This window comes from Protopterus annectens, chromosome 11.part0, assembly GCF_019279795.1.
Source record: "Protopterus annectens isolate FY-2018-M chromosome 11.part0, PAN1.0, whole genome shotgun sequence".
Classification (NCBI taxonomy): Eukaryota; Metazoa; Chordata; order Ceratodontiformes; family Protopteridae; genus Protopterus; species Protopterus annectens.
This window is the reverse complement of record NC_056745.1, coordinates 143,499,723-143,512,652: the sequence shown is the minus strand read 5'-3', so window position 1 is coordinate 143,512,652 and position 12,930 is coordinate 143,499,723. Positions and strand designations below refer to the sequence as shown.

General features: G+C 43.2%; 1 protein-coding gene across 1 annotated transcript in view; it reads right to left on the bottom strand.

Moving 5' to 3' along the window:
- The window catches only part of PACSIN2 (protein kinase C and casein kinase substrate in neurons 2), a 309,624-nt gene that overhangs the window by 206,236 nt on the left and 90,458 nt on the right, over positions 1-12,930 (bottom strand). The window contains exon 4 of the mRNA XM_044087531.1: positions 10,655-10,830. Within this exon, the coding sequence (XP_043943466.1) occupies positions 10,655-10,830 (176 nt within the window). The remainder of the gene's footprint in view (positions 1-10,654; positions 10,831-12,930) is intronic.

Below are 12,930 nucleotides of genomic sequence, written 5' to 3'. Positions count from 1 at the left end.
TGTCAGATCCAGATAGTGGAATGCACCACTCAATCCTAGCCAATAGGGAATTACTTGGAAGATGACTGTCCACTCATTTAAACAGATGTCTCAAACATCATCTCCAGCTCCATTTGCTTCACAACAGAACACATTAATTGCTTTGCTTTCTCAGAAGGTCATACTTGTGTCTGCCTCCTTTTCCTGTAACAGCTCTACCTTTAATGACAGATTACAACATCTGGCAGCCTTAAATGAGAAGCATTTTATTTGACCTCATTCAGTCCACTACAATCTGTCTCACCTAATGTCTCCACAAGCCTCAGTGCTGTCCCTCTCACAGGTGTTTGCCCATCACAGTTACTACATTCTTGAGCAACTATTCCTCAATACTATCTTCTCACCAAGGACAGATATCATGTCTAAGAAAGCACAGTCTATCTTCCCACTACTGCCTCCCTATATTCTTTTAATACAGCAAAAAGTAAACCAAGCATCTCAACTGCTGCGACCAGCACAGACTCCAGCTTCACATACACATCTACACAATTCTGTGTACCAGTGCTTAAGCCTTGCACAAGTAACTCCCACAACTGAATGTGGTGCCTTGCACCCACGTACTTGAATGATCATACATGACGTTTAAGAACACACATTTTTCACTTGTGACAAAACATGCTTTCTATATCTTGTGCAAATACAGCATGCATTGTATCTTTACAACATGATATAGAGAGTGCACCATTTCTTTTTATGATTTCCACCCTTACTTAATTTTAATGTGCAGCCTTTTTTTTGCATCATGCAGTTCTTCCCATAGTCACGTGCACTAAAAAAAGAAGTTATGTACTCACCATAACGTTCCATGCTATGGGCTAGGCTTGTAAAGGCTCCAGGGTCATTAGCCTAGTACACACCTATGAACCTATGTGAGTTGTCCATCTCATCTTCATTCTGTACTTGTGGGTTCGGAACAGATCCTCGGTTCCGACTCGGACGTTTACAAACGCTCGAGATCTCCAACTAACTTGTGGCTTACTCCCTATCCCATGATGCTCTAGGGCATTCTCCAGATCTTGTTTGTTGCTATACAAATATATATACATACACAAGAAGTCTTCCTTATTTTATATGACAAGAAGAGGGTTAGAGAATATCACATAACAAATAGCAACCTCTCAATCCTCCAGGAGCTAAAGGCTGGGGGTAGGAGGGTGGGACGCAAGAATGAAGGCGAGATAGACAGCTCACATAGAATTCTATGGTGAGTACATAACTTCTTTATATGAAGTTGTCCTATCTTGCCTTCATTCTGAACTTATGGGACAGCTTCTCTAGCACCATCTTTCTTGGGTGGCTCATGGGAGAACATTCCTCAGAAAAGTGGACCCAAAAGAGGCCCTGTCCCTGGAGACCAAATCCACTTTACAATGAGTGAATAAAGGTATGAGGCCTTGCCCACGTTGCTGCAACACAAATGGTTATCAATTGGCAATTATGCACAAAAAGCAGAAGAGGTCAAAACAGCCCTGGTAGAATGAGCTCATTTTGTCTAGAAATTGTTCGTTTACTTACTGATAGGTGAATGTGATGCAATCTGACAACCATCTGGACACTGTTTTTTTTGCTACTGAAGCACCTTTCTTGCAGTCTGAAAAAGGATATAAACAATTGGTCAGTCAAAAAGTCCTTTGTTCTGTGTAAACAGAAGCGTAATTGTCTATGTGCATCAAGTTGGTGTAACATGTATTCTACCTTATTGCCATACTTGGGGAAAAAACTGGTAAGTCTATGGACTGATTTAAGTTTGATTCCAAGCATACATTTGGTAGAAATGATGGGTTTGTGCGAAGTGAAACTCTGTCATTGTGAAAAAGCATATACAGGGGTTTGACAGAATGCTTGCAACTCTGAAACCCTCCTAGCTGAAGTGCTAGCCACTAGGAAAATCGTCTTCCAGGTTAAGAACTTAAAGTCACAGGATGATGCAGGTTCAAAAGGGGGAAGAATTATAGGTTTCATGGAGGTAGACGTGGTTTAATGGGTGGTCTTTGTTCCATGGAGGTAGAGGTGGTTTAATGGGTGGTCTTAGTAGGTTAGTGCCTCTCAAGAAAGCTTTACAAAATCTGTGGGACAATGTTTGGTCCCCCTTCTCCAAAATGAAAATTAGAGATTGCTGCCAATTGTACTCTAATAGCTGCAGCTGCTCCATCATGAAACAGTTTTGCTAAGAATTCCAGTATAGAAGATATAGGTGCAGAGAAAGGGTCAATATGATTTTTAAGGCCCAAGAGGAAAATATTTTACATTTGCTGAGATATAATCTTCTTATGGAAGCTTTGTGAGAAGAAATCAGGACATGTTGTACTGAAGGTGAAAGGTTAGGTAACCTATCTATGTTTGGAATCGGAGCAGCCAAGCTGTCAACTTGAGGGTTTGAAGAGATGGATGGAGCATTCCCGATGGATGGGTCAGAAGATCTAGCACTGGGTCCAGAATCCAAGGCTCCTCCTGAAGATGAGGCCACAAAAAGGGAAACCAAATTTGAAGAGGTCAGTGAGGGGCTACAAGTATTAAGGTCCTTCCCAATGCGATAGCATTCTGAAGAACGTTGGGTATCAACGGAAACAAAGGGAAGGCATAGAGAAGACCCGTGGGCCAATCGTGTACAATTGCATCCCTTGGGGATTTCCCCAGAGGGGGGAATTAGGGCAAGTTAGTGGCTGCATTTGGCGGTCATGGATGTGGCAAAAAGATCGCAGCAAGGCTGGCTCCATTTTCGGAATATCATTTCCGCTATGTCTTGTTTCAGGGACCGCTTGTGAGGCATCAGTTTTGCTCTGCTGAGTTTGCCTGCTATCACACTGGACTTCCCCAGGATATGCATTGCTACCAGAAAGCTTTGGGAGGAGGTTGCCCACTGCCATACTCTCAGGGCCTCTCGACAAAGGGGGTAAGATCTGGTTCCACCTTGTTTGTTAATATATCATACCACTGACATACTGTCCGTCTGGATCACAATCGTTCCTAGTGGAAGAGCTGCAACACAAGAAGCACCACTCTCATCTCTAGGACATTGATGTGCAAGTGGGCCTCATGATCCTGCCAAGTGCCTTGGACTGTCCTTCCCTGATAATGCCCACCCCCCATCTGGGAAGCATCCATGGTCACTGTGGCAAGCGGTTGTGGAAGAACAAAGGGTCGACCTAAAGTCACTTGAATGGAGTGAAGCCACCAAAAAAGGTCTCTCCTGCAAGATTCTGTTAACATAATTTGGTGTGGCATAGGAAGTTCCTGCATGGACCACTGAGTGAACAGTAGTCACTGTAAAATTTGCATGTGCAGCCGCATTAAGGGAATTACGTTTACCGCTGCTGCCATGGTGCCCAGTACTTTTAGAAGTTTCCTTGCTTGAGTCTTCCTCTTGAAAAGGACTAGAACCTGTACTTGAAGGGCCTGAACTCTCTGTGGTGGAAGCTTTACCATCACTGTTGTAGTGTCTAAATCTGTGCCTATAAAAACGATATGTTGGATGGCAATAAGGCAGACTTTTCATAATTTATTGTGATCCCTAGATGAGAACAAATTTTCAAAGTGGTATCTCTTGCTTCTGTTAGTAGATGTTTGGTGGTGGCGGTTAGGAGCCAGTCGTCTAGATTTGGAAACATGCTGAAACCTAAATGCCTCAGGTGAGCCATAACTACTGCCATACATTTGAACGCTCTCGGGGCTGTAATGAGACCAAAGGGCAGATCTCAAAACTGGTAGTGACTGGCTCCCAGCCAAAAGCACATATGACTCATGAATGGCCTTTTATGTGGCAGTACGCATCCTGTAGGTCTATAGAACACATCCAGTTGCCTTTTCCCAAAAAGGGAAGTATTGACTGCAGTGTCACCATCCAGAACTTTGTCTATTTTTTACAGATTTGTTCAGTCTGCTGAGATCCAGTATGGGTCTACAGTCCCCTGTTTTTTTCGGAACTAAAAAGAGCCTTGAGCAAGTCCCAGATCATATTTGGTCTGCGGGGACCGGTTGGATGACTCTCTTTCTAGCAACTTCTGAACTTCTAGGGTTGCTCGTTTCCTGTGATTGGTTGGAACATCTGGAATGTTGGGTGGGAATTTAAAAGGGTATGGAGTAACCTCTGGATATGATGCTTTGTACCCACTTGTCTTTTATTTTTAGCCAGGTATCTGGGTACAAAGATAAATGACCCCCCCCCCCCCGACTACCTCCACAGAGGGACAGACAGGCCTCCTTTTCAGGAGCGCTGAAAGGGCTTAGCAAAGAAGGATTCTGTCACCCTGGTTCTGCAGACCCCCTCTGCCACATGGCTGGCATCTTCCATTATTGCTTTCCCCTCTGCCCCTGGGGGAAGGCTCACCACGTGTGTTGAAAAACTTTCTGGGATTTTCAAAACCACATTTTTCCTCCCTTTTGACCTTTTGGATAAGGTCTAGAAGGTGTGGAAAAACAGACTCCGACGGCAGGGAGAGTTTTTCCTTCCTGTTCACACCTGGTTAGTGTCTTTGACCTTAGCCCCGAACAAGGATGAGCTATCGAAGGGGGCATTAAAGGATGACTTGAAGGGTTCCGCAAAGTTACACAAGTGCATCCAGGAATGTCTAAGGGAAATTCCTGAACCCGCTGCCCTACTCTCTCAATCAGCTGCATAAGAAACGAGCCTCATGGATGAGTTTACTACTGAATTTTAAGTAGGGAACTGGGAGAACACTATCTGCTACCTCTATAGCTACTGAACCCTGCAGAGCATCTCCAAACTCCTTCAGGAGATCTCTCTGCAAACTGGTGAAGTGTGTAAGATAATTCAGGGACCCGAGTGTAAAGGTTGCTGTAGAAAACATGCACTTTCCATATCTGTCCATCGAACGTGACTGTCTGCTCGGGGGATGGACAGAAGTGGATGTCTCTGACAACTCCTTCTTGGTGGCCACCACCACCACCATAGCATCTACTGGGACACCTTTTGTAAAAAAGGCTTTATCCTCGGGGGTGTAATGAATTTATTTGGCCACCAGGGAACAGGCTTCACTGAGTCTGGGGACTCCCACGCTTTGACAAACTAAATCCATAAGTTCATCGAAAGGCGGAGACACCCAAGTGGCGGACGGGTGAGACCCAAAGGCCTTCAGGTAGACAGACTCCTCATCAGAAGGGCTGATGGGCTTCCAGCTGCCTCTTTGCTTAAGGATCTCTAAGATGTCTACAAAGGAGACATCCTCAGAGGGCGACCGTAGGGACCTTTCCGACTCATCGAGGTCTGTGTCTGATGTGATAGACTTCCCTGGGGACTTCAAATGGTTCCTCTTGCATAATCTCTTGTGAGGGACCTCTTCAAAAGGGCATTTTGGAGAGGTTTCGGAAGAGAAGGATTCACCTGCTGGGGCATCCTGAGGCACTGGGTCTCCACGTCTGTGAGAAACATGTTGTGCTCAGATGGACACCGGTGCCTTTGGGGGAGGAATTAATGGATCTGAGAGTGGGGCTGCCTGTGGGGGACAGCATTCTCCTCATCAAATCGAAAACCGCCCCCCCTGCCCATGACCCGGGGAAGCTGACAGTTCTGAAGAACTAGAAGACTTCCTAGGCACCAAGGGAGTTGGCTCCAAAGCTGATGTAGAAGCCAAGCTCACCTGTGCCAAGGTCCTGAGAGGCAAGTTCGGATCAGACTGTCCTCCCTGGACCCAATCGGAGAGCATCGGCTCCTAGACTCCTCGAGCTCAGACGGCACCAAGGAAGTCTGAGCAGAAGATGAAAATGCCGATCCTGGAACAGGTCTGGGCTAAGACGGTTCCACTATGATCAGCTATAAGCATTCAGGCTCCAAGGCCCCGAGGTGGGTTGGAGGAAGAATCAATAGTGATGGAGAAGGTCACCTCGGCTCCGAAGCCATCTGGGTCTGCTCCGGCAATAATTTGGCGAGCACTAGTGTACTCAAGAGCTTCTGCACCACATGATCCACATCATCTTCTGACAAACTCCTGGAAGACTGAGAAGAGGGGGCAGGAGAACTCGACCTTTGTAGTATAGGTGACCTTAAGGGAGGAGATACCGGCTCCAGGACATGGGACCAACTCCAATACTGCGGTACCATCAGTTCTGAAACAAGAAGAGCCGAGATAGAAGGTTTATCGGGCCTGACCGATTTCTGGTCTGATGAAGTCATTGTTGAAATTCTATTTGAAGGTCCAGATTGATCTGAAGAGGATGAAAATCTTTTACTTGACTGCTCAGATCTAGAAAGAGGGGAAAAGGTTTTCTTTAATGCACTCTGACCTTCTTCCAAGACTTCCAAAAAAGAAGTCTTTAACAATCCTCTCAGTATGAGCTTATTTTTTCTTTCAAGGAGAACCCTCAAACTAAATGAATGGCATATGGAGCACAACTCCTGCAAATGTACTGCTCCAAGCCAACAGACACATTCAGTATGACCATCCATCAATGACATTTTCTGAGAGCAGTTAGAACATTGCTTAAACCCTGAAGGTTTAGTGCCTTTTGATTGCTTAGACATAGTATCAAGAAGCAATGCAACTCAACAGCAGCAGTAAGCGTTTGAAGCAATAACACTATCTACAGCCTAAAAGAGCTCTTGAACTTAAACGAGCTATTTAAGTAGGAATACAGAAGAAACCACCAGAAGCCTTTTTTTTTAATAGAACAAAAGGCACACCACACGTCAAAAGAAGGGGTAGTATCAATATTTGTCAAAGATACCACACCTCCAGGTTGGTGGCACAGCACAAAGCATCATAGACTATCCATGTGCAACTAACAGTGGGTAAAACTGCCTTCCAGTTTATAGCCTGCTACAGACCACCCTCCCAAAAACCAGGAACCCCACTCGGCCTTCCTGAGAACAGTGGAAAATATGAAGGTCTCTCCAAACACCATTATATTGGGCGACTTCAACTACCCAAACAGACTGGGAGCATTACTCTAGCTCCAACACCCTAGCCCAAAGGTTCCTAGAATTTATAAACTCAAATGCTATGGAACAACTTGTTACCACTCCCACAAGAGGGGATAACATACTGGACCTGATCATCCCCAACATGGGGACTCTATGCTCCAGACCAGAAGTGTATCCCTCACTGGTAAGAACAAACCATAAACTAATCTCACTGGATATTCACATCCTGACCCCACCTCCTGCCCAGAAAACCACAGTGAAAAACTTCTCTAAAGCAAATTTCACACTTCTCAAAACAGAGGTGGAATCCTTCAAAGCCCCCGGGCCTGTGGAAAATACGGCCCAGACCGCAGAATCCTTTATAAATGCATTCTATGAACACCTTCAGGAATGCATGGATCATGCAATCTCAAATAAAACCAAGACCCAATCCTCCAAAGGCAGACGTCTTGTCTGGTGGACCCCAGCCATAAACAAACTATACAATAGAAGGAGGAAGCTACTAAATGATAGAGCAAAATCCCAAAAAGGGAAGGCATCTCTGATCAGTATTAGCAAAAAACTACGGGCACTCATAAAATCATCTAAGGCTAGCTTCGAGAGAAAAATTGCACAAGACACTAAGGATAATCACAAGGCTTTCTTTAGTTATGTTAGGAACCTGGGTGGGAATTCCCAGATATGCTCAGAATTAGTCCAAAATGACAAAAAATACACTGAACCCACAGACATTGCCAACATCCTAGCTGACAGGTTCAGCGCAAACTTCTCCCCCCATCCCCACCAAAAGGGCAAATATCTATCCCAGCAGAGTGCTGCCTCCCTGACATCTCTGATGCTCAGATAAGAACCGCCCTCTCCAACGCAAAAAACACAGCATCAATGAGACCAGACGGTGTCCCGGGCTGTGTCCTACATGAACTCCAAGAAGAGCTAAACCCAAACGTAAAACTACTGTTCAATCTCAGCCTTACTACAGGATATGTACCCAAAGAGTGGCATACAGCAACAGTGGTCCCTCTCCACAAAGGTGGTGCCTCAACAGATCCTGACTAGCTTGGTCTGCAAAGCTATGGAAAGGATCATCATGGACCTCATAAATAAAGATATTGGGGACCTACAGACACTGGATCCTACCCAGTTCGGCTTTGTTAAGGGCAGATCCTGCCTCTTAAACCTGGACGCTTTTTTTGAAACAGTCACCAAGGCCATTGACGAGGGGAAGGTGGTCCACACAGCCTACCTGGACCTCGCAAAAGCCTTCGATACAATACCCCACTCGGGCATTATAGATAAGCTCACCAGCTTAAATATAAACCCCTATGACACTAGATGGGTTGCAAACTGGCTCAAGGACAGAACCCACATGGTTAGAATTGCTGAGCCATGTCAGAGTCCAAACCAGTTACAAGTGGCGTCCCACAAGGCTCAGTCCTGGGACCTCTCTTGTTCGGTATATATTTCTCGGAGGTACAGGCCAACACGGAAGGACTGTGGCTGACCAAGTTCGCAGATGACTGCAAACTGGGCGCCATAATCGACTCTCCAGCCGACACAAGCATCCTCCAAAAGGGCCTCATAGAAACAGACAACTGGTGCCAGAGCCATGGCCTCAAGCTAAATGCCAAAAAGTGTATAGTCATCCCCTTTGGCAAAAACAAAGTGCCCACAAATTACCACATAGGTGGTAATCCATTAAGTACAGAAGAAGTAATTAGGGACCTGGGGACCCAAGTTGATAACAGTCTCTCATTTGACAACCACGTGGCCAAAGTGGTTAGAAAAACATTTTATATAGCCCACCTAATCATGAAGGGATTCACATCTAGATCAGGGGAGGTCATCATGCCTCTTTACTCATCCCTCATCAGGCCCATAATTGAGTACAATGCCCCTTTTGGGATGTACCTTACCAGACACCTGCAGCAACTGGAAAGACCCCAAAAGTACCTCACCAAGAGGATCAAAGGGCTCAAACAGATGCCATATGCTGCCCTGTTAAAGAAACTCCAGCTCTACTCAGTGGCATACCGCCTGTTCAGGGGCGATCTGTGTCTGACGTATAAAGCCATGTCCAACCCGGAATTAATGGACATGCTGCACCTCAGAAAATCCAAATCTCATCGAGCTACGCTCGAGACTTGAACCTCAGCACTGAAATAAATAGGACATGCTGGAGGGACAGATTCATAACCCAGAGGCTCCCTTCACTCTGGAATAAAATCCCAGTCCAGGTTAGGCAGAGTCCCTCATTGACTCTCTTCAAGAGGAATCTTGATGAGTGGATGGGAGATCGTAGGTTTAATCCGGGTATCACTTCTGTGTCACTGTTAGACAGAGGCACAGTATACTAACCTCGAAAAAGGGCATAGCAAAATTAATTTAAAATGGGTGGCGAAAGCCAAACACATTCTGGCTAGGCTTATAAATGCCCTAGGGCAGATAGCCTAGTATGAACCTATGAACAGGAAAAAAAGCCCTCTAACTGAAAGAGGTTGAGTCGCCCTCTAAATTAAAAGAGCTGACTCGGGGGGGGGGGGGGGGGATCAATTTTTTTTTTTTTTTTTTTTTAACAGAACAAATGCACATCACACAGGAAAAAGCCCTCTAAGTCAAACGAGTGACTAGGAGAAAATGATGCAAACTATTTCCCTATACAGAAAAACTCAACACACACAGAGTTGTATTTAAGTAGACAATATCTATAAGCTAATAAGTAAACACAGCATGAGGCTAAATAACTGTAATTTAAAGTTCACAGGCAAGGTGGGATAGGGATGAAACACTAGGCCTTGAGACAAACGACAGCCCCAAAAACAGCAAGTAATGGGCACAAGTCTGGTACTGTGACTAACAAAGTCAAACTAACTAGGGTAACAGCTACAAAGTCTTTAGAGGAAAGTAGAAGTTTTAAATGTAGAATGCAAATTCAAAAGATAACTTAGCCAGAGAGCCAGTTGAAAAACACCAGATCTGTTTAGCAGCAAATGAGATCTGGAGAATGCCCTAGACCATCATAGGATAGGGGAGTAAGCCACGAGCTAGTTGGAGACCTCGAGCTTTTGTAAACAGCCGAGTCAGAACAGAGGATCAGTTCCAAACCCACAAATACAGAATGAAGGCGAGATATGACAACTTCACATCCGAACTTTTGCCAATACTTTTTGTATACTCAGAAGTACTAATCCAAGCATCTAAACAAAAATATATATAATTAAAATAGGAGTCCTACAATGATGCCGTGCCAATAATGTCATATCGTAAATATAAAACTAGAAAGCTTTCTTTGACTTATTATTCTTAAGCCTATACATTTATAAGTTTATTCCAACTGACCCATTTTACTATTTAAAAAAAAAATTCTCTCTGCCAATAACAACAATCCCATAGACTTCACTTTTTTTTTTTTTTGAAAAGCTAAACTAATTTCCAGTCACAAATACCCAGTCTTAGCCAGGTAATATTTAACCTGTCAAATTGAATGACATGTCAAGGGTCTATGTGACCAAACAGCAACATGGCAATATAACTCCTACAGCAGCAAAATAATAAGCAAAATCTTATTTGTGTTACAACTACTATAAAAATTTAAGGGACATAGGTTACAAAAAATGAGTTAACATATACACTTCGAGCAGACACACCAAGTTTTCCTTTTACATTCATGCCACATCAGTCACTTTTCATTTTTAGTCCACTCTTTACATAAATAAATAAATAAATGATAGTCTAGTGTACCTTGCATTGTTGGACAGGTTCAGGTGATTTTCAACTTCTAATAGCACTTCCCGGAAAAAGTCTAGTCGTTTCTCTTCAAAATTCTGACATTGCTCGAACACCTGCTCCATGTTTTCCACGTACTGTGGGGTGCACTGTTGCAGCTCTTCTAGTGCTGTCTCATATTTCTCTTTTGTCTGGGGAGGCGGTAGCATAACAAATGTTTTAAATTAGACCAGCTCTTTCTTTATATACTGCCTTCACATTATAATGTAAATGCATGCTAAAATGCAGTTATAATCTAATGACATTTAACTATAACCTAATAGCATCTAAATACAAGGCACAAATGACAATTTTATTTCAAAATTAAGGAAAGCATAATCAACAGCAAATCTAATCCCGGAAACACAATAATGTAAATTACTTCTATTCTGACCTTCCAATTAAAAATCCAGAGTCACATAAATGTTGTAGGACTACAGAAAGTTAGAAGAATATGTAGAAATGTAAAACATGAATGCTTAATTTTCTGTGCCAATTATAATTCTACATGTTTATAGAAGGCCTTATATAAACATGTAAAATTCTGATATACTCCAGGGAATCAAAAGTGGTACTATTCAAATTTTTGTACAACTCCCTAAACTGCTAATCCCAGTGCAAGAGAGTACTGCAAACATTTTTTTCCAATTCCAAATGTTTTACCCTTAAAATATCTTCTACAGTTTGCAAGTAGATCATTTCCATCAGACTTATTGCCATCTTAGGGACATTTTGAGTTGAGTGTTTCAGTGTGTGTGTGTGTGTGTGTGTGTGTGTGTGTGTGTGTGTGTGTGTGCGTGCGTGTGTGTCAGTGTGCGAGAGTGTGCACATGTGAGTGAGTGCGTGGGACAGTAAAAATGCGAGAGTCCAGCATGGAGGACAGAAAAAAGGAAGCAAAAAAGACTTGGGTGAAGACGATGAGAAAAGATAGGCTGAAAGTAAGGGTGTATACAGATGTGTCTGGATACAGAATGGAAGGGCAATGAATTAATAATTATGGACTAAAGTAATATCAAGGAAGGGGGTCATACAGGAAGAGAAAGTAGACACACACTGAAGAAAAAGAGGGCAGAAGTAATGAGGGAGAACACAGTGCAACAGAGTGACAAAAGCTTAGCTGTAAGAAAAGTACCGGCATAAAACAAACTTGAATGGCTGCAAATGGCAGTATGAATCAGGAAAAGGTAAGGCAAAACAAGAAATGTTTGGGACACATCAGGAAGCTAGACAATGCAGCAGTGTACCAGTGCCATTAACACCATGGTCAAGCTTGCAAAAGCTTTGAGGAAGCCAAAAGAAGTACAGGAGGAACCTGTGCTAAGTAATGCAGGTTGGTCAGCACAAAAGTGGCAGGCAAAGCCCTACTGACCACTATCAGATCTACAAGGAAGAACAAGTTAAATGTACCTCAGGGTAGATGAAGAAGATGCACAGCTTTGACATGCACAATGAAAACCCAGAAGACACTGCATGACTCAACCTCAATCACTAAACAATGTATTTTGGCTTTTTCTGGTTAAGGGTCACCACAGTGATCACTGGTCTGCAGATTGAATGGCAGTAGTGTTTTTACGGGAGTTACCAGCCTGGTGCTCAACCTTCACAGCGGGCACAAACATACACACATGCATCTACCTTCATGTCTTTAAAACTCAAATAGACTGCGAGGAGGACATGCAGACTCTGTACAGAATGCGCTCCAGGCAAGACTCAAACTGGAGAACCTCTTGCTGTGAGGCAACAATGCTAACAGCTGCACCACAGCGGCTGTACCTCAACCTCAATCACTAATTCTCCTAAAGAAATACTAACTCACTCACTTTTATAACTGGTGACTTGACTGCCAAGAAATCAAAAACTGGTGTCATTCGTGATACAGTATTAAAAAAAATCTATACACAAACATACCAAAGGTTCAGGGTAGTGCCTTTGTAGGAATAGTTGTTTTTTTGTTATTGAACAAGTTACCTTAAGTAATTACTGCCTACTATTTCATGCAATTACAGGTACGGCGGTTTACTACGTCACTTAATGTATCTTGTTTCTCTATTTTCATTGGTTATCCTACATTTCTTTTGTTACACTACTGTATTTATTAACAAGTTTTGTTCAATTTATATTATTCTGATGAAGTTCTACTATATTAAAGCAGGCTCAATACATTAGTTCTGTCTCTATGTTATTTCATTCCAGGTCGTTTGTATTTTATATATATATATATATATATATATATATATATACACACACACACA